The 18599-nt window shown below is 42.0% G+C and overlaps 3 protein-coding genes across 5 annotated transcripts in view; 2 read left to right on the top strand and 1 right to left on the bottom strand.

The window, feature by feature from the left end:
• The window catches only part of ppp2r5d (protein phosphatase 2, regulatory subunit B', delta), a 49581-nt gene extending 41196 nt beyond the window's left edge, over positions 1 to 8385 (top strand). Inside the window, exons 15-17 of one of the 2 annotated variants that reach the window (XM_023970193.2) lie at positions 2545 to 2583; positions 2706 to 2846; positions 3279 to 8385. In XM_023970193.2, coding sequence (XP_023825961.1) covers positions 2545 to 2583; positions 2706 to 2846; positions 3279 to 3416 — 318 coding nt within the window. In that variant the 3' untranslated portion in view covers positions 3417 to 8385. The remainder of the gene's footprint in view (positions 1 to 2544; positions 2584 to 2705; positions 2847 to 3278) is intronic. The other variant, XM_023970194.2, reaches the window with a different exon arrangement.
• Positions 8386 to 8987: 602 nt separating this feature from the next.
• On the bottom strand, positions 8988 to 12261 carry LOC111951878 (male-enhanced antigen 1). Of its 2 annotated transcripts, none has more exons than XM_023970177.2 (4): positions 12160 to 12261; positions 10706 to 11019; positions 10456 to 10561; positions 8988 to 10280 (listed from the first exon to the last, which is right to left on the bottom strand). In XM_023970177.2, the coding sequence occupies exons 2-4, from the start codon at positions 10985 to 10987 to the stop codon at positions 10117 to 10119; spliced, it is 552 nt and encodes a 183-aa protein (XP_023825945.1). In that variant the 5' UTR covers positions 10988 to 11019; positions 12160 to 12261; the 3' UTR covers positions 8988 to 10116. The 2 variants fall into 2 exon arrangements, with proteins under 2 accessions (XP_023825945.1, XP_023825946.1); XM_023970178.2 differs by having other exon boundaries at positions 10706 to 11015; positions 12160 to 12249.
• A 297-nt stretch (positions 12262 to 12558) lies between these two features.
• dnph1 (2'-deoxynucleoside 5'-phosphate N-hydrolase 1) lies at positions 12559 to 14174 on the top strand. Its single transcript, XM_023969797.2, has 4 exons — positions 12559 to 12805; positions 13027 to 13098; positions 13499 to 13609; positions 13797 to 14174. Exons 1-4 carry the CDS (start codon positions 12670 to 12672, stop codon positions 13913 to 13915), a joined length of 438 nt encoding a protein of 145 aa, XP_023825565.1. The 5' UTR covers positions 12559 to 12669; the 3' UTR covers positions 13916 to 14174.
• The last annotated feature ends 4425 nt before the right edge of the window (positions 14175 to 18599 follow it).

Raw genomic sequence — 18599 nt, 5'->3', positions numbered from 1 at the left:
TCTGATCCTGCAAATACAGGGTAACTGCCAAAATAATGGAAACGCTTGAGTAAATGAGGGATATAAAGTATATTGAAAGTAGGTGCTTTCACACAAGCTTTGTTCCTGAGTTAATTAAGCAATTAGCATCCCATAATGCTTAGGGTCATGTATTTTGGAAACGTAGTAAGTCGAGGTGCAACCAAAAATTTGAATCGTCGTTGCAAAGGAAAAGGCGCAACACTCGCTCACCATAAAAATATTTCTTATTTAAGCAAGGTTAAAAGATAAATGTTTCGGCCTACAATGGCCTTCATCAGAATAATCACACTAAGGGAATGGACAAGTTCATATAGGGCCTTGAAACTCTATTTTAAGATAGAACAGAAACAATCTCAAAATAAATTGCACCCACCTGGTGTTCCAGGTCTAAATCAGTCCGTGATTGGAGGGGAACAATGAAAACAAGCAGTGGCCACTGGCTTCGAGGTCCAGAGTTGAGTTTCAAGGCCCTATATCAGGGGTGTCAAACTCATTCCATGGAGGTCCTAGAGTGTCTGCGGATTTTTGACCTAGACAACCACGTGAGGGGAGTTATTTACTAATTAGTGGCCTTAATTCATCAATCAAGTACAAGGGAGGAGCGAAAACTTGCAGACACTCGGCCCTCTGTGGAATGTTTGACACGTGTGCCGTATATGAACTTGTCCATTCCCTTTGTGTGATTCTTCTGAAGGTTTTAATCTTTCTTAAATAAAACATGTTTTTATAGGTGAGTCAGTGTTTTGCCTTTTTCTTTGCAGGCCTGTATTTTGGCCATTATTTTGGCTACCATGGCCCCATAGGATGACAATGCCCCCATCCACAGGGCACGAGTGGTCGCTGAATGATTTGATGAGCATGAAAACAATGTAAACCATATGACATGGCCATCTCAATCACCAGATCTCAACCAAATTGAACACTTATAGGAGATTCTGGAGAAGCGCCTGAGGCAGTGTTTTCCACCACCATTAACAAAACGCCAAATTATGGAATTTCTCGTGGAAGAATGGTTTTGCATCCCTCCAATAGAGTTCCAGACACGTGTAGAATCTATGCCAAGGTGGATTGAAGCTGTTCTAACTAGTGGTGGCCAAGCCCCTATTAAGACACTGTGTGTTGGCCTCCCTAGTGGCGCAGCAGTCTAACACCGTACGCAAACCGGCTGCGCGCAAATTGATTCTGTCCCCCCACACCAAACGCGATCACGACATGCAGGTTGAAACATCAAAACAAACTCTGAACCAATTATATTAATTCAGGGAAAGGTCAAAAAGCATTAAACATTTATGGCAATCTAGCTAGCTAGCTTGCAGTTGATAGCTAATTTGTCCTATTTAGATAGCTTGCTGTTTCTAGCTAATGTGTCCTGGGATATAAACATTGAGTTGTTATTTTACCTGAAATGCACAAGGTCCTCTACTCCGACAATTAATCCACCACGAAAACGGTCAACTGAATTGTTTCTAGTCATCTCTCCGCCTTCCAGGCTTTTTCTTCTTTGGACTTTATATGGCATGGCATCCAACTTTCTTAGTTACCACCACGACGACCCGACCAAACTCAGTTCATCTTTCAATCACCCACGTGGGATAACCAATGATAGAGATGCATGTGGGTATCTGCTTCTATAAACCAATGAGGAGATGGGAGAGCATGATTGCACCGCGTTCAGCGTCACAAATAGAACTGACTTCTATTTTAGCGAATTGGCAATGCAGATGCTCGTTGGCACGCGCGAGCAGTATGGGTGCAATAATTGAATAACATGTATGTTGAAATTTATTTTGCAACGCTCACGCGAACGGTGTGGCAGCATGTAATGCACTGCATCGCAGTGCTTGGCGTCACTACAGACCCAGGTTCGATCCCAGGCTGTTTACAACCGGCTGACCAGAGTCCCATAGGCGGCGCACAATTGGCCAGCATCGTCCGGGGTAGGGGAGGTTTGGCCGAGGGGGGGCTTTACTTGGCTCATCGCGCTCTAGCGACTCCTTGTGGCGGGCCGGGCACCTGCAGGCTGACTTCGGTCATCAGTTGAACAGTGTTTCCTCCGACACATTGGTGCATCTGGCTTCCGTGTTAAGCGGGTGGGTGTTAAGAAGCGCAGTTTGGCGGGTCATGTTTCAGAGGACGCATGACTCGACCTTTGCCTCCCGAGCCCGTTGGAGAGTTGCAACGATGAGACAACATCGAAATTGGGGAGAAAAAGGGGGTAAAAAGCAACCGAAAGGGGGAGAAACTCCTCAGTCCTCAGCAATTATGTTGCTATGGTTGCGTGTGAAATTGTCTGCACATTAAGAGGTGTAGGCAGGGATCTTTGGGTTTTAAACAGGGTCATGCTTTAATTAATTAGACTTTGTAAAGTCCTTTTGTTCCAGACACATCTAATTATCACCYTTGATAATCTCTCATGACTGATTCCCAGCTCCAAGCGCCCAGGCACAAATAGCTGAAGTTTTAATTAAGAGGAATTGTGCTTCAGTGAATGTAGCCATGGTGTAACTTATACTTTCTCTGCAGGTTACCAACCTCCGACCTGGTCTCCACCCACAAGAAGAGGTCTGCCTCTTTTCTTACTGAATTCAATGGGCTGTCTGATGTTGCTCTTGGTACATTCGTGGGTGTATTTCACAGGCCGTATCCAGACCAGATACAACTAATTTGTGTCTGTAATCTTCCAGTACATGATGTACAATGAGAGTCCGGGAGGGGTGCCCTTGTACTCCATGGAGACGGAGACGCCAACTGCTGAGGACATTCAGCTGCTGAAGAAGACTGTCGAGACAGAGGCCACACAGGTACAACTACCAGCACACTCACAGGTACACTGCTCTGTCTAGCCTACATACGCCCACTTGCAGGCTGTTTTTCCAGCCTAATCACTTACTAACACACCTACTAATCAATGAATCGTCAAGGCCTTCATTTGTTGAATCACAGGTATGTACTCACACCACCCGTACCACATACTGTCCTGCCCACCTGCAGCCTGCCCACCTASAGGCTGTCGTTCAGGATAGTATTAATACACCTACCAACTAATCAATGAATTAAGAACAAACAGCACTGTTCTGTTGATGTTTCACATGTGTATTTCTTCTTCTTTTCATCTTTCTATGTTTTTAAAGTTTAAACGTATTCCTCAACCAACTCATGTCAGTTTATGAATTCACCAGACCATGTCTGTCCATTCGAGACATTTCATTACTATATTGGATATGGTCTTGAACACTTTGTTCTATAAACTTCCATAGGGGATGAAGGACATCAAGAAAGAGAAGGTGATGATCCGGCGGAAATCGGAGCTGCCGCAGGACGTGTACACTATAAAAGCCCTGGAGCAGCACAAGAGAGCGGAGGAGTACCTGACGGCCAACGAGGAGGCCCTCTGACCAGGGAGCAGTGGCACCCCCTGCACCTAACCCCCCCCGTGTCGCATCCAACCAGTCACCTGCTTTACGCCCCCTCTTCTTCTCCGCTTCTTCTCCCCCTCCACTCCTTCATCTCTGCCGGAGATCCCCATCTGCAGAAAACCAGGGCTATCACAGAGACGGACAAGAACACACATATGCGCACATATAGGAACATACAGACCTACAATAGTTCCCGCTTGCACAAAAATACACACATACTTGCCTACAGTGGGCCGATCATTAGGTTGCACGAGGACAACAATAACATAACAGTAGTATTAAGTGTAAGCATCCGTGAAGCATGTTTCTTTGTTTCCTTTTTGGAACCCAGCATTACCTATAGAGGGCAGTAGATTGTGATTGATTCTCTTGCTAGCTTGCCTGGAGTGAGAGGGTGTGGGTAATCTGAATGGTTTTGTGGATGATGAGGCCATGCTTTAATCTAGCTGGAAGTCTAGTGAAAGTAGTGGTTCTGCTCTGTAAAAACCCCTAGCTGTCAGGTCATGCCCAGGCAACATAGTAAATGTTGGGGAAGCCAAGTCTGTGACACAAAGCTTACAAGACAACTTAGTGCTGAGCTATTAACCAAAATGTTTTTTAAACAACTAATTGACCGATATCGGTTCTATTATTTGAATTCAATTTCTTTAGAATTTTTTCTGTAACTCAATGTGTAGTTTTTCTAGAGAAATCAGATCAAGCCCAAACTGTACGATATAGTAGGGAGTTGTAGTTGCCAACAGGCCAGTATTCTACATAGTTTAGCGCGGAAAATGTGGTAATTACCTACAATGACCATAATTCACTGAAAATACATGATCTAAGTAATTGATAGTTGGTATTCAGCAGTCATAAAAGTATGCCTTATTTACTTCGAAGAACTATTAAAATATTAATTTTGCCAGACAGCATAGCTCTATAGGGATGAGATTATGACTTAGAATGAAATAATAAAGTAATCAAATAAAACAAATGTAATATACACAACTGAAATATTTTATTAAAGTAATGTGAATAAATMATGGTTAATAAGTGATAAGCAGCACTGGGCAGTCATTGCCATCATGGGACTTTTATTAATTATTTTATTTTGTGTTACAGCATTCAACCAACTAGTTCTGAGGATTAGTGTTTTTTTAGGTCGGTTCGATTATTAAAATTTCGGTTCAATTTCGGTTCCGATTATTTATTTAAATATTACATTCATTATGAAATAATGACATTGCAATGATTTTAGAGCTTCTTGATGGAAATTCCAAACATTAAATTGCCAAAATATTGAAAATATTCCAGTGTCTCTGTCAAGTCCACATTGGGTAGACATCAATAAAAAATAAGACATTTCTATGAAATAATAAAATATTTAAGTTTTTATTTGATTACTTTATTATTTTTKATTCCTTAAAGTCGTCATCTCATCTCTGCTCAGGCAGTAGCAGTCAGCCAGCCAGGCCATCTAGCGTTATCTATGTGCTCCCCATACTGTGCTGGTTTCAGTCATCCTATTTAGCTAGCATGCCTAAAGTATGCTTCAGAGCTGACTGGCAAAAAATTTTTTTTTACTAGTGCTTCAAAGTAGATAAGGCATACTTTCACGAACTGTCTCTGTCCCTCTCATTGTTTTGTTCTGTACATTCCTCTCTCTTAAAAGTGTATCCGTCCAGAGATCTGTATATAATGACGAGATGCTCATGTCGCCACCCTAACAATTTCATTGTCCCAAAGGCGGGAAAGCAGGCGACAAGCTTTGGTTCAAAATATTGGGCAGATTTTGGCGACAGTGAAACCTTTCATTCCGCCTCTTCCTCTCTGATCCGTCTCTGTCCGAGTTGGGGAAAACAGGTGCAATGGATTATGGTTATTGTAGTTAATTACCACGTTTCTGCAATGAAATAGGTTGAACATTTGCTTAAGGAAAACTACAACTCCCTTCATCCCAGCGTCCCACATAGTTCTTGACTTGAGTTCTCTCGTGAATGATTTGATTTCCCAAAGAGAAACGGTGCGTTGGGCTCACAAAGAACTATAATTGAACTGATGCCGGTCAATTAGTTGTTTAATAACCGGAGAGAAAAAAATGAAATGTTGGTTAATCGCTCAGCACAACAACCCACATAATGTAAAGAGCATTTAAACCGTGATTATTTTTTCATAACCAAACCGACCTCAAAAAGCACTAATCGTTCAGCACTACAATTTAGGCAAGGCAATTAAATAAAATGAGAGAGCACTAGGAATCAAGATGGCTGACTTTATCTTAATTTAATTATTTACTGTATGTCAGTCTCTTCCATGAGACTGTTTTGCTCACGTTTTAGTACAGTAATTGTATCTTCGTCACCTCTTTTTGCATAGTAAAATCATGGCCTTACACGTCTGTTGAATTGCATTCTCCCTGTTGATTAGTCATATGCTAATAACATGATTGTAATCCTGATGATTGGTTTATGTCAGAATCCATGAAAAAACAATCACWTAGTTCAGACCTAGCTGCTCACATGAATAAGTGTAGGTTTTTGTTTTGGTCTGTTTTTGACAGCGTTTTGTAGTTCACAAAACTGATATGGCTTTTCATATGTTAATTCCTAGCCGGTCTTCTGAAAAGCACTTAAAGATACAAAACCGTGATATATTAGCAATTGTCCGTACAAGAGAATGAGTTTACAAATGTCTCAACTTGTAATTGAACTGTAAAATGTTTATTGTATTTTTTATAATTAGAGGTGTAGCTCAAAAACGAATCATGTCACTGTGTCAAAAAGAAACCTCCGAAAATAATTCCGTTAGATAGAATGTCAGGTTAATATTGTCCTCAAGAGGTTGGTCTTTAGGAAAAGCAACCATAAACTGGTGCAGAATTAGTCCATCCTTTTCTCCGTTTTCTCAAAGATAACCTTCTTGCTCTGTCTACAGACTCTTGACTGCCATGATTGTTATCCCAACTCATCCATTCCTTCCATCAAATTCATGTTAATGTGTTTATTAATGTTTCTGGCCCAATGGTTAATGTCGCCTCAGCCTCTAATTATTCCTCTCTAGCCTTCTTCTTGCCTTTCTTTTTTTATTTGTTTTTTTGTGGATTTATACTGAACAAAAATATAAACGGAACATGCAACAATTTCAAAGATTTTACTGAATTACAGTTCATATAAGGAAATCAGTCAATTGAAATAAATTCATTAGGCCCGCTAATCTATGGATTTCACATGACTGGGAATACAGATATGCATCAATTAGTCACAGATACCTTTAAAAAAATGTAGGGGCGTGGATCAGAAAACCAGTCAGTATCGGTGTGACCACCATTTGCCTCATGCAACGTGACACATCTCCTTCACATAGAGTTGATCAGGCTGTTGATTTGTGGATTGTGGAATGTTGTCCCACTCCTCTTTTAATGGCTGTGCAAAGTTGCTGGATATTGGCGGGAACTGGAACACGCTGTCGTACACATCAATCCAGAGCATCCCAAACYTGCTCAATGGGTGACATTTTCAGGTGAGTATGCAGGCCTTGGAAGAACTGGGACATTTTCAGCTTCCAGGACTTGTGTACAGATCCTTGCGACATGGGGCTGTGCATCATAATGCTGAAACTTGAGGTGATGGCAGCGGTTGAATGGCACGACAATGAGCCTCACGATCTATTCACAGTATCTCTGTGCATTCAAATTGCCATCGATAAAATGCAATTGTGTTCATTGTCCGTAGCTTATGCCTGCACATACCTTAACCCCACCGCTACCATTGGGCACTCTGTTCACAACGTTGACATCAGCAAACCGCTCACCCACACGATGCCATACACGTGGTCTGCGGTTGGATGTACTGCCAAATTCTCTAAAATGACTTTGGAGGTAGCTTATGGTAGAGAAATTAACATTAAATTCTCTGGCAACAGCTCTGGTGAACATTCCTGCTGTCAGCATGCCAATTGCACGGCCCCTCAACTTGAGACATCTGTGACATTATGTGACACAACTGCACATTTTAGTGGCCTTTTATTGTCCCCAGCACAAGGTGAACCTGTGTAATGGTCTTGCTGTTTAATCAGCTTCTTGATATGCCACACCTTTCAGGTGGATGGATTATCTTGGCAAAGGAGAATGCTCACTAACAGAGATGTAAACAAATTTGTGCACAAAATTTGAGAGAAATAAGCTTTTTGTTAGAATGAAACATTTCTGGGAACGTTTATTTCAGCTCATGAAACATGAGACTAACACTTTACACGTTGCATTTATATTTTTGTTCAGTGTATGTTTCTTGAAAATGCTCCTCTGTTGAGTCAGCCTCATTGTAGAAAGGTAAGGGTTGTTTCAGTTCAAGTGTAGGGAATCTCTACAAAATATCCTATTTCGTTTTCTCTTCCTCCAAACCGGCTTGATTCAATAGGTCTCTGTGGTAGATTGTGTTCTATTGTTTTTTTCAAGCACTCAAGCAATATTTTTTTTGTTTAGGGAACAAACTCATGCACTTTGTTTTGTGCACTTCCATACACAATTCATCCTCCTTAAAGGACTATCTACAGATAAAAAAAGATACTTGCTTCACTAATCAGGCACAATAATTATGTTGGAAAAAGGAAAGCCTGCAGTTACCGTTCCAAATATTTGTGTTACGGTATATTGTAATGTATATTGCTTAGGGTTGCAACCCCTTGTCCTGTAGGTTTATCCCATTTACCACTCCCCCCCTCTTGTTTCTTACCACTTGCTGTACGATGTCATAATTTCTTTGTAAGGGTCTCATCTATTGATTGAGCTTCCTGTCAATCACTCCCAACAGTGGGGAACAACTCGCTCTATGGCTGCTGGGCAAAGTGACTCGTCATCTCACCCAGGCAATCTCTTGAACTGCATTGTTGGTTAAGGGCTTGTAAGCATTTCACAGTAAAGTCTACACCTGTTGTATTCCGCGCATGTGACAAATAAAATTTGATTTGCTTAGTGAAAGGTTGGCTGCCAATGTTTCCTCCCCGACAGTAATAATGTTAGAGCAGTCTTAATCCAAGCTATCTGGAGCTGTTTATCATCTCAATTTCCTTACATTTAAATCCGTTTATCCTTACACTTATATTTATCTTGTACTGTGCTCAGTTATCAAAGTAGCGATAACCTCTACACTCACCCTGCGTGGAACAAATCTCATCGGCTCAGATAGCAGACAAGATTTGGCAAATCCAAAGACCCATACTCTAAATTGTATTTTTCTGGTGAGGTTTGAAAAGGTTAGCTGTGCATGAGACGTTTCTATATAATTTAAAATATTAGTTCATAATAAAATGAATGTAACTGTTCTCTTACCTGACTGAACAAGGCACATACATTCCTGCTGACCATGCTTAAAAGGYTAATTGTTGAGACATTCCAGACACGCTAAGAGGTAGCATTGTTACTGTACACTAAATGCCATTGCTGGGTGTCAAGTGATGACATGGAACTGTGCTTAGTTTGTCCAGCAGCCACACGAACTGAAGATTACATTTTGAAACAAAGGGTCTTGCTCCACTCCCTCCTCCACTCTGTCCAGTTCTGACACTAGTCTTAAATTGCCTTCCAGGTCATATGTACATAGGTTGTACTTTAATTAGTTAGAGCATTACATAATATGAAAATCATTTTGTACAGATGTTCATGTATGTACAGAAAAGAAAAAGGCAAAAAATAAAGTGGACATGTTTGACATCCATTGAGTTTGAAAATATGTTGCCCTCACACACAAAACAAGTCAATATCCATCATCAATTGAACAGCAGTAGCTTAGTGTTTCTAGGGTCCTGAGGACCGCACATTTGTGTTTTTACCCTAACYCTACACACCTGATTCCATTCATCAGAAACATATGAGTGGAATCAGGTGTCTAAAATGTGCACCCCTTTGTGTCCCCAGGAAATTAACACGTTACGAGACAGGGACATTTTCATTGTTCATTTCTTATGGATGCCCATATATATATATTATGCTCAACAAAGACAATGATTAAACAGTATTGCAATATGGTAATCACCACCCAAAAATAACAAAGGCGATCTGGTGTTGGAAAGGTGGTTTGACTGTACACTGGAACGTTTCAGAAAGCTTAGGGTGGGGGAACTCCTAGTTCATGTAGAGTAGTATTTCTGTTCTCAAGGCCAATTGGCTGTACCTGTCATAACCATTGAGCCTCATTATACTTTAAACTGCTGTACACTGATTCAAGTTCTTCCTTCCAGAAGCAGTAAGAGTTTGCATGATCTGAGAGACAAATATACTATACTCATTAATTTGACCTCATTCACATTAAACTTTACAAATGACAAACACCAAGTAAAATGTTTACATTTTAGTCATTTAGCAGATGCTCMTATCAAGAGTGACTTACAGGAGCAATTCGTTTTAAGTACCTTGCTCAAGGGCACATGGGCAGCTTTTTCACCTAGTCTGCTTGGGGTTTGAACCAGCAACCTTTCAGTTACTAGCTACCTGCCGCCCTTAGAAGTAGTGAGTACCCAGAGGCTCCTATCAAACACATATTTAGGAGAGATATCTTAATCTAATAGGAATTGGAACTTGAGAATTGAGACACCTAGGACTCATGACCCGCCCAGGGGAGTCTGAGCTGAGCTCCTCTGAGGTAAATGTGATGGTGAAATGCATGGCACAGTTAAAGACAGACTGTGGGAAGGAGGCAATTCAGTCTTATTTGCGCTCTAGCATCAGGCCTCCAGAGCTTTGGCGAGTCTGGAGTGTCTGTTGGACCATGTCCTTCCATTGGTCGTCAGAGATCTCCTGAGCCCAGGTCGGGATAGCCAGAGAGGGCAGGGCCACTGCTGCCATGGTCCTCTTCACCAGCTCCACGTGGTCTTTAGGAGGAGTGGACATCAGTACAATGCATTACATTGAGAGTGAGCATGACATGGAGACTTAATAAGCAACACCATAAAGGAGTAGTAATAGCTATGGTCAGTTCTAAGGCTGTATGAGCGTCCCCTGTATGTTTGGGTACTGTGGATGAACTAAGCAAGACTGGATCCTCACCTTCATCCATGGGGATGGAGGCTGCGCTGCTCAGGGCAGAGGCTCCTTCTGGCTCCTCCTCATCACTGTCTAGGGGAGGGGGCTGGGGAAGATGTAAGCCCATTGACTGTGGAGGAATCAATTAAGTTTCATCAATGTCTCAACAACAAGCAATGACAACTGACATTTTACTGACTTTTGTCCAAATGATAAACACATGACACTGATTGAAATACTGCACAGATCATATTCAGAACATAGGGTTAGATACCTCTATTCTCTCCTGGACTTCATGCAGTTGCTCTGCTACTGGGGGCATATCCTCAGGCTGGTCCCCGGGTGCAGCATTTAGTCCATCYGGGTCCTGGTTTAGTGGCTGGTAATAGTAACCTCCATCATCCTCCTCCTCATCTCCCACACCGCCCTCCTCCATGTCCTCTCCACTCCACTCCCCGCCCACTCCACCATCCGACGGCCGCTCCTGGCCCAGCTCCTCCTCAGAGTTTGGTAAGATTCTCTCAGGACCCATCTCGAATGCTATCTCCACTTCCATTCACGGACGCCGGACTCAGGCACAAGCCCTGGCTGGGGGAAGAGTGTGTTATTGAGGGGTAGAAATGGCATATCAACACAGCAGTTATATACCGTACTTGCTGTCTACCTGTGGCTTATCATTTTGCAATGGATGTTTATTATGGAACTAGGGACGTTTGGCTTGTATTAAAGTTTGTAACACACAAGTCATTGACCATTCTCTCTGCTACTGCATGGCGGTACTGATGCACTATCTGCATTGACCTTTTTACTCGTTACATACGCTGCTACTGTTTTATCTATACTGTTGCCTAGTCACTTTATTCCTAGATATATGTACATTTCTTGCTCTATTACCTCGTAACCCTGCACTTCTCTACCTTTTTTCCCTTTGTGCTGTTGTCTGTGCCCAATAATGTGTGTACCATGTTTTGTGCTGCTACCATGTTGTCTTGCTACCATGTTGTCATGTTGTGTTGCTACCATGCTGTGTTTTCATGTGTTGCTACAATGATATGTTTTCGTCTTAGGTCCCTCTTTATGTAGTGTTGTCTCTTGCCGTGATGTGTGTTTTGTCCTATATTTTTTATTTATAATCCCAGCGCCCGTCCCTGCAGGAGACATGTTAATAGGCCGTCATTGTAAATAATACTTTATTCTTAACTGGTTTGCCTAGTTAAAAATCGACTCCGCACTGGTACCCCGTGTACATAGTCAAGTTATCGTTACTCATTGTGTATTTATTATTATTTTCGTTATTTATGTATTTTCTTTCTCTCTGCATTGTTGGAACGGCCCGTAACGGTAAGCACTTCACTGTTAGTAAACACCTGTTGTTTACGAAGAAAGTGACGAATAAAATATGACTTTCAAACGAGGTAACGTTAGCTAGCTAACTACATTGACACGAAGCGAATAATGCACGAACATGGAGACAGATATATAGTTTAGAGTAGTATATCTCCACCTACCTGCTGTTATCTAATAGCTAAATAAACTGATTTAGATAGCCTGCAAGCTAACGACGTCAGCTAGCTACCGTTAGCAATTTAGCTAAACGACTAGCTAGCAAAATATATCGATACAGACTGCCCGATGAGGGACACACCCTATGCATGAGGTGAGAGTATTATAAACCTTTTGAACATATATATCGGCGTGTGTGTAACAATAACATCTAATTTCACTAACCTTGACAGTTATATTTTTCTCAATGTTTTGGGCCACCAAGTCACTGTCGACGTTCCTGTTCCTGTATATCAACGAAACGGAAATCGAGGCGGATTTGACGTATTCGCGTTTTGGCGCCAGCATGTGTGCCACGAGATGGCGCTAAAAGGCGAAAGGACACGATGCATGGGCTAGCGCACTTCAGCTAATCACACACTTTGGGTCATCACTAGTTACCATAGCCACAAATGTATAAACCCCTCCCATTTCTGCGAAGAATCTTCTTAAATGTAATTTAAAAATTAACCCTAACCGTAACTTAAACATTAACCGCAGTGCTAACCTTGTGTCCTAACCTTAAATTAAGACAAAAAGCAAAAAAAAAAAAAATCATACATTTTTACGATATAAACTATTTTGACTTTGTGGCTGTGCTATCTAGTGGACACTGGATTTTTTTAGGCATCATTTTCACTCGACTCAATCAAAACGTTTTCAGACACCTATAAGTTAGCGAGCTAAAAGAAAGCCATGCAAATTTACTTCTGTGGCAGTATTCGTGGAGGAAGACAGGATGTGGTTATTTATCAAAAAATTGTGCAGAAACTACAGAAATATGGAGAWGTTCTGACGGAGCACGTGAGTCTCTGTGATCTGTCAGAGAAAGGTGAGCCACGTTCTTTATCACAGATTGTGTCTGACACATCTGTTCTTTATTTCCCTGTAAGAATTTGTACATTTGGCTACCAGCATGAGCTCAACTTGCTTGTCGTTTGCTGGACTGTTACGTTTTATAAAACGATTTTTTTGCATTGTTACTAGAATTTGTACTGTGGTGGTCATGAACTTGTCAYCATTTACTTGAACCTTGCATCTTGACTGTCCTAGGAGAGGTTGCTGTGCAGGACGGGGATAAACGTATCCATGACCGAGATATGGAATGGCTTATGATGTCTGATGGTGAGGAAGAGTCAGGATGAGTTTGCCTAGGATGAAAATATTTAAATGTCTGTTGTCTTGTTTATAATATGTGCATCTACTCTGTCACTATTAATTGAAAGCGATTTATTTCAGAATAGCAAAGGTGTATAATGCTACTCCTACAGTATTTAAAAATTAGCTCTTGTTCTTGCTAAAAAGTTACCCATTGCTGAAAGTTACTAATCTATACCCATGTTGCAAGACAAGTTAGTAGTGTTTGCTACTACACAATGTTTCCATCTAAACATTGCTCTTCTCTAATGTCAGTGATAATAGCTGAAGTGACACAGCCCTCTCTTGGAGTTGGGTATGAGCTGGGAAGGGCACTGGACATGCACAAGAAAATCCTCATCTAAACATTGCTCTTCTCTAATGTCAGTGATAATAGCTGAAGTGACACAGCCCTCTCTTGGAGTTGGGTATGAGCTGGGAAGGGCACTGGACATGCACAAGAAAATCCTCTGTCTTTTCCGGCCCTCCTCTGGAAAATGTAAGATTACAGTTTGACTTTGAGAGAAATTATCATAATACGTGTAATTGAATTCAATAACACATATCACAGCAAGCTTTAAACAATCCCACATTTGAGACAGTCACAACTTGATGTTGATTTGATCATATTCCAGTCTTTTATACCTACTGACCTTGTATGATATGGCTTCTCTACCCATGTCCAGCACTGTCTGCCATGATCAGAGGGGCGGTTGACGGGTCCCTGTTCCAGGTGCGAGATTACAAAGAGGAGGAGGTGGAGGGCATCCTGGAAGACTACTTCAACGGACTCGTCAAAGTCTGAGATGGTCTAACTGCATCTATGGTGCCTTCAAAAGTATAAGAAGAGATATGGTTATGATTCCCACTTTGCTAATCATCAAGTTTCTCAATTAAGGACCTATGTTTGTCAAAAATGGTTATGGATCCATTTTTGGGGAGAGATTTTATAGATATGACATGTTTTGAATACATTTTCTACATACACCGTAAGCAAATGTCTTGTCTTTTTACTGATTTCATATCAGTTTGTTGAAGGCTTATAAAGCTATATCATAAGGTCACATCCATGGTGCATATGCTGTTTTGTTAATTGTACTTTGCTTCATGAGGTAGATGCAGGTTCTTCTGTCCACTGGGTGTCACTGGCTCCCTTTAAAAACCAAGTAGGGCTCTTTTCATATAAAAATMATATCCTAAAAGGATATCCTAAAATTGACAGATGGTTGACACATTGAGTTAGTGAGCTATTTCTCACTGATGCAACAAGAACGTGTGCTCTTAGTACTAGAGCAGGTGAATGAATGAGTTATATCTCTTTAAGTCAATCATAACGCTTTCTCTTATACAGTATAACTCTTGGGTTCTATTTAGACTACTACCTTATTGCGCTGTATGCCTATAAGGATATATGGTATAGTGGAGTGGTGCCAGCTTGACTTGAATGTTAWCAGGCGGCAGAGCTGTGGAAGGATGGCAGAGGCTGGTCTACACAGGCATACATTTTTGCCATCCTGTCCCTAAAGAGGCAGCTGCCGTTGTGACACAAGCGTTGTTGCCCACACAGGCCCAGCTGTTGGCACTTGGCACTTCCATCACCTCTGAAAACATATCAAAATCCTCTCCCAAGTCCTTTTTTACCACTGAACTGTGACAGGTGACCAGGGAAAAGGAACCAGTCAGCCGTAGAGAAAGAAATAGTAAATAGTTATTGGTTCACACTAGGCCCGTCTCTGGCAGTATTGAGTATCATAACTGTCTGTGTTCATTACAAAGTTAGGACAGTCATTTTCATTTCTGCCAATAACAGGCCATAGAGGACTAATATCAACCTAAGAGGGATGTTGCACCTCTCCTAAAACAACCGGATGGGTTTCCTCAGGCTCACTAGCTCATATTTTATCGGATCTGAATGCATGACTGTTTATTGACCATCATACACCAGTAAACAGTTCCCATTTGTTTCACATCAGTACCAGTTGACAGAGCACAGCTATGATGATGTTGAACCGAGTTGGAGGCACACCATTAGGCTCCCAGAGCAAACCATCTGCTTCAGGAACAAATTCTCGTCGGCAGTGATTAGGCACTGAATAACTGGCCAAAGGTCAGTGAAAACCTCAATGAGAGTATAGACAACTACATGCTGGCTGCTGGTTTAAGGATCATGTTATCTTTTTATTTTTTTATTTCACCTTTTATTTAAACAGGTAGGCAAGTTGAGAACAAGTTCTCATTTACAATTGCGACCTGGCCAAGATAAAGCAAATCAGTTCGACACATACAACAACACAGAGTTACACATGGAGTAAAACAAACATACAGTCAATAATACAGTAGAAAAATAAGTCTATATGCAAATGAGGTGAGATAAGGGAGGTAAAGGCCATGGTGGCGAGGTAAATACAATATACCAAGTAAAACACTGGAATGGTAGATTTGCAGTGGAAGAATGTGCAAAGTAGAAATATAAATAATGGTGTGCAAAGGAGCAAAATAAATAAATACAGTAGGGGAAGAGGTAGTTGTTTGGGCTAAATTATAGATGGGCTATGTACAGGTGCAGTAATCTGTGAGCTGCTCTGACAGCTGGTGCTTAAAGCTAGTGAGGGAGATAAGTGTTTCCAGTTTCAGAGATTTTTGTAGTTCCTTCCAGTCATTGGCAGCAGAGAACTGGAAGGAGAGGCGCCAAAGGAGGAATTGGCTTTGGGGTGACCAGAGAGATATACTGCTGGAGCGCGTGCTACAGGTGGTGCTGCTATGGTGACCAGCGAGCTGAGATAAGGGGGGACTTTACCTAGCATGGTCTTGTAGATGACCTGGAGCCAGTGGTTTTGGCGACGAGTATGAAGCAAGGGCCAGCCAACGAAAGTGTACAGGTTGGAGTGATGGGTAGTATATGGGGCTTTGGTTAACCTTCCCTCTTTGGAGGGAGCTGAAAGTCCCTATTGCCCCGAAACCTGAAGGATCTGGAGAAGGTCTGTATGGAGGAGTGGGCCAAAATCCCTGCTGCAGTGTGTGCTAACCTGGTCAAGAACTACAGGAAACGTATGATCTATGTAATTGCAAACAAAGGGGTCTGTACCAAATATTAAGTTATGCTTTTCTGATGTATCAAATACTTATGTCATGCAATAAAATGCAAATTAATTACTTAAAAATCATACAATGTGATTTTCTGGATTTTTGTTTTAGATTCCGTCTCTCACAGTTGAAGTGTACCTATGATAAAAATTACAGACCTCTACATGCTTTGTAAGTAGGAAACACTGCCGAATTTTGGCAGGTTATCAAATACTTGTTCTCCCCACTGTAGGTCTGTAGCATTTGGGTCAAGAGTGTCCCCCCTTTGAAGAGGGGGATGACTGCAGCTGCTTTCCAATCTTTGGGAATCTCAGACAACACGAAGAAGAGGTTGAACAGGTTAGTAATAGGGGTTGCAACAATTTCGGCAGATCATTTTAGAAAGAAAGGTTCCAGATTGTCTAGCCCGGCTGATTTGTAGGGTCCAGATTTTGCAGCTCTTTCAGAACATCAGCTGACTGGATTTGGGAGAAGGAGAAATGGGGAAGGCTTGGGCGAGTTTCTGTGGGGGGTGCAGTGCTGTTGACCGGGGTAGGGGTAGCCAGGTTGGAAAGCATGGCCAGCTGTAGAAAAATGCTTTTTGAAATTCCTCAATTATAGTGGATTTATCGGTGGTTACAGAGTTTCCTATCCTCAGTGCAGTGGGCAGCTGGAAGGAGGTGCTCTTATTCTCCATGGACTTTAACAGTGTCCCAAAAACTTTTTTGAGTTTGTGTTGCAGGAAGCAAATCTCAGCTTGAAAAAGCTAGCCTTGGCTTTTCTAACTGCCTGTGTATATTGGTTTCTAACTTCCCTGAAAAGTTGCATATCACGGGGGCTGTTCGATGCTAATGCAGAACGCCACAGGATGTTTTTGTGTTTGGTTAAGGGCAGTCAGGTCTGCGAGAGAACCAAGGGCTATATCTGTTCATGGTTCTAAATTTCTTGACTGGGGGCATGCTTTATTAAGATGGTGAGGAGGAATTAAAAAAATAACCAGGATTCCTCTACTGACGGGATGAGGTCAATATCCTTCCAGGATACCCGGGCCAGGTCGATTAGAAAGGCTGCTCGCTGAAGTGTTCAGGGAGCGTTGACAGTGATGAGTGGAGGTCGTTTGACCGCTGACCCATTACGGATGCAGCAATGAGGCAGTGATCGCTGAGACTTGGTTGAAAACAGCAGAGGTGTATTTAGAGGGCAAGTTGGTTAGGATTGATATTTATGAGGGTGCCCGTGTTTACGGCTTTGGGGTGGTACCTGGTAGGTTCATTGATAATTTGTGTGAGATTGAGGGCATCAAGCTTAGATTGTAGATGGCTGGGGTGTTAAGCATGTCCCAGTTTAGGTCACCTAGCAGCACGAGCTCTGAAGATAGATGGGAGGCAATCAGTTCACATATGGTGTCCAGAGCACAGCTGGGGGCAAGGGTGGTCTATAAGGCAGGCGGCAAACGGTGAGAGTACTCTGTTTTATGAGAGAGGTGGATTTTTAAGAGTAGAAGTTCAAATAGTGTTTCAGGTACCAGACCTGGATAGTAGGACAGAACTCTGCAAAGCCTATCTTGCACCAGTATAGGCTTGTCAGGACAACCGCGAAGCGAGTGGAGCCAGAGGCACTGACACACGGGCACATGGATTCACCTCTACATCTACCAGTAGGTAACAGAAGGAGCGAAAGGTAGGATAAAGGTACGGCTAAAACGTATGAGAATTGGTCGTCTAGGACATCCGGAACAGAGAGTAAAAGGAGCAGGTTTCTGGGGGCGATAAAATAGCTTCAAGGTATAATGTACAGACAAAGGTATGGTAGGATGTGAATACAGTGGAGGTAAAGCTAGGCATTGAGTGATGATGAGAGAGATATTGTCTCTAGAAACATCATTGAAACCAGATGATGTCATCGCATGTGTGGGTGGTGGAACTGAAGGTTGGATAAGGTATAATGAGCAGGGCTAGAGGCTCTACGGTGAAATAAGCCAATAAACACTAACCAGAACAGCAATGGACAAGGCATATTGACATTAAGGAGAGGCATGCTTAGCCGAGTGATCATATGGGTCCAGTGAGTAGTGAGGTTGGTTGGGGTAACGGCGATTCAGACAGCTAGCCGGGCCATGGGTAGCAAGCTGGCAGAAGATGGAGGTCTGTTTATAGCCACCTCGTGCGTTTCCGTCGGTAGATTAGTGGGGTTCCGTGTGGTAGAGGGGACCAATCCAATTGGCAAAATAGTTATAGTTATAGTGACCCAAGAAAATTGTCCGATAGACCTATTCAGATAGGGCATTATTTGGTAAATTCAGGGGCTTGGGAGCTGAGGAAATGTTGATGGTGGGATAAGAGCACAGAGATTCAGGGAAACTAAAAYGGTAAGTCTCAAATTATGTAGAAACAATTGCTTCCTAGAAAAGACTGCAGGTCTATAAC

This window comes from Salvelinus sp. IW2-2015, linkage group LG25 (genome assembly GCF_002910315.2).
Source record: "Salvelinus sp. IW2-2015 linkage group LG25, ASM291031v2, whole genome shotgun sequence".
Taxonomy (NCBI): Eukaryota; Metazoa; Chordata; class Actinopteri; order Salmoniformes; family Salmonidae; genus Salvelinus; species Salvelinus sp. IW2-2015.
This window is presented reverse-complemented; position numbering and strand designations above follow the sequence as displayed.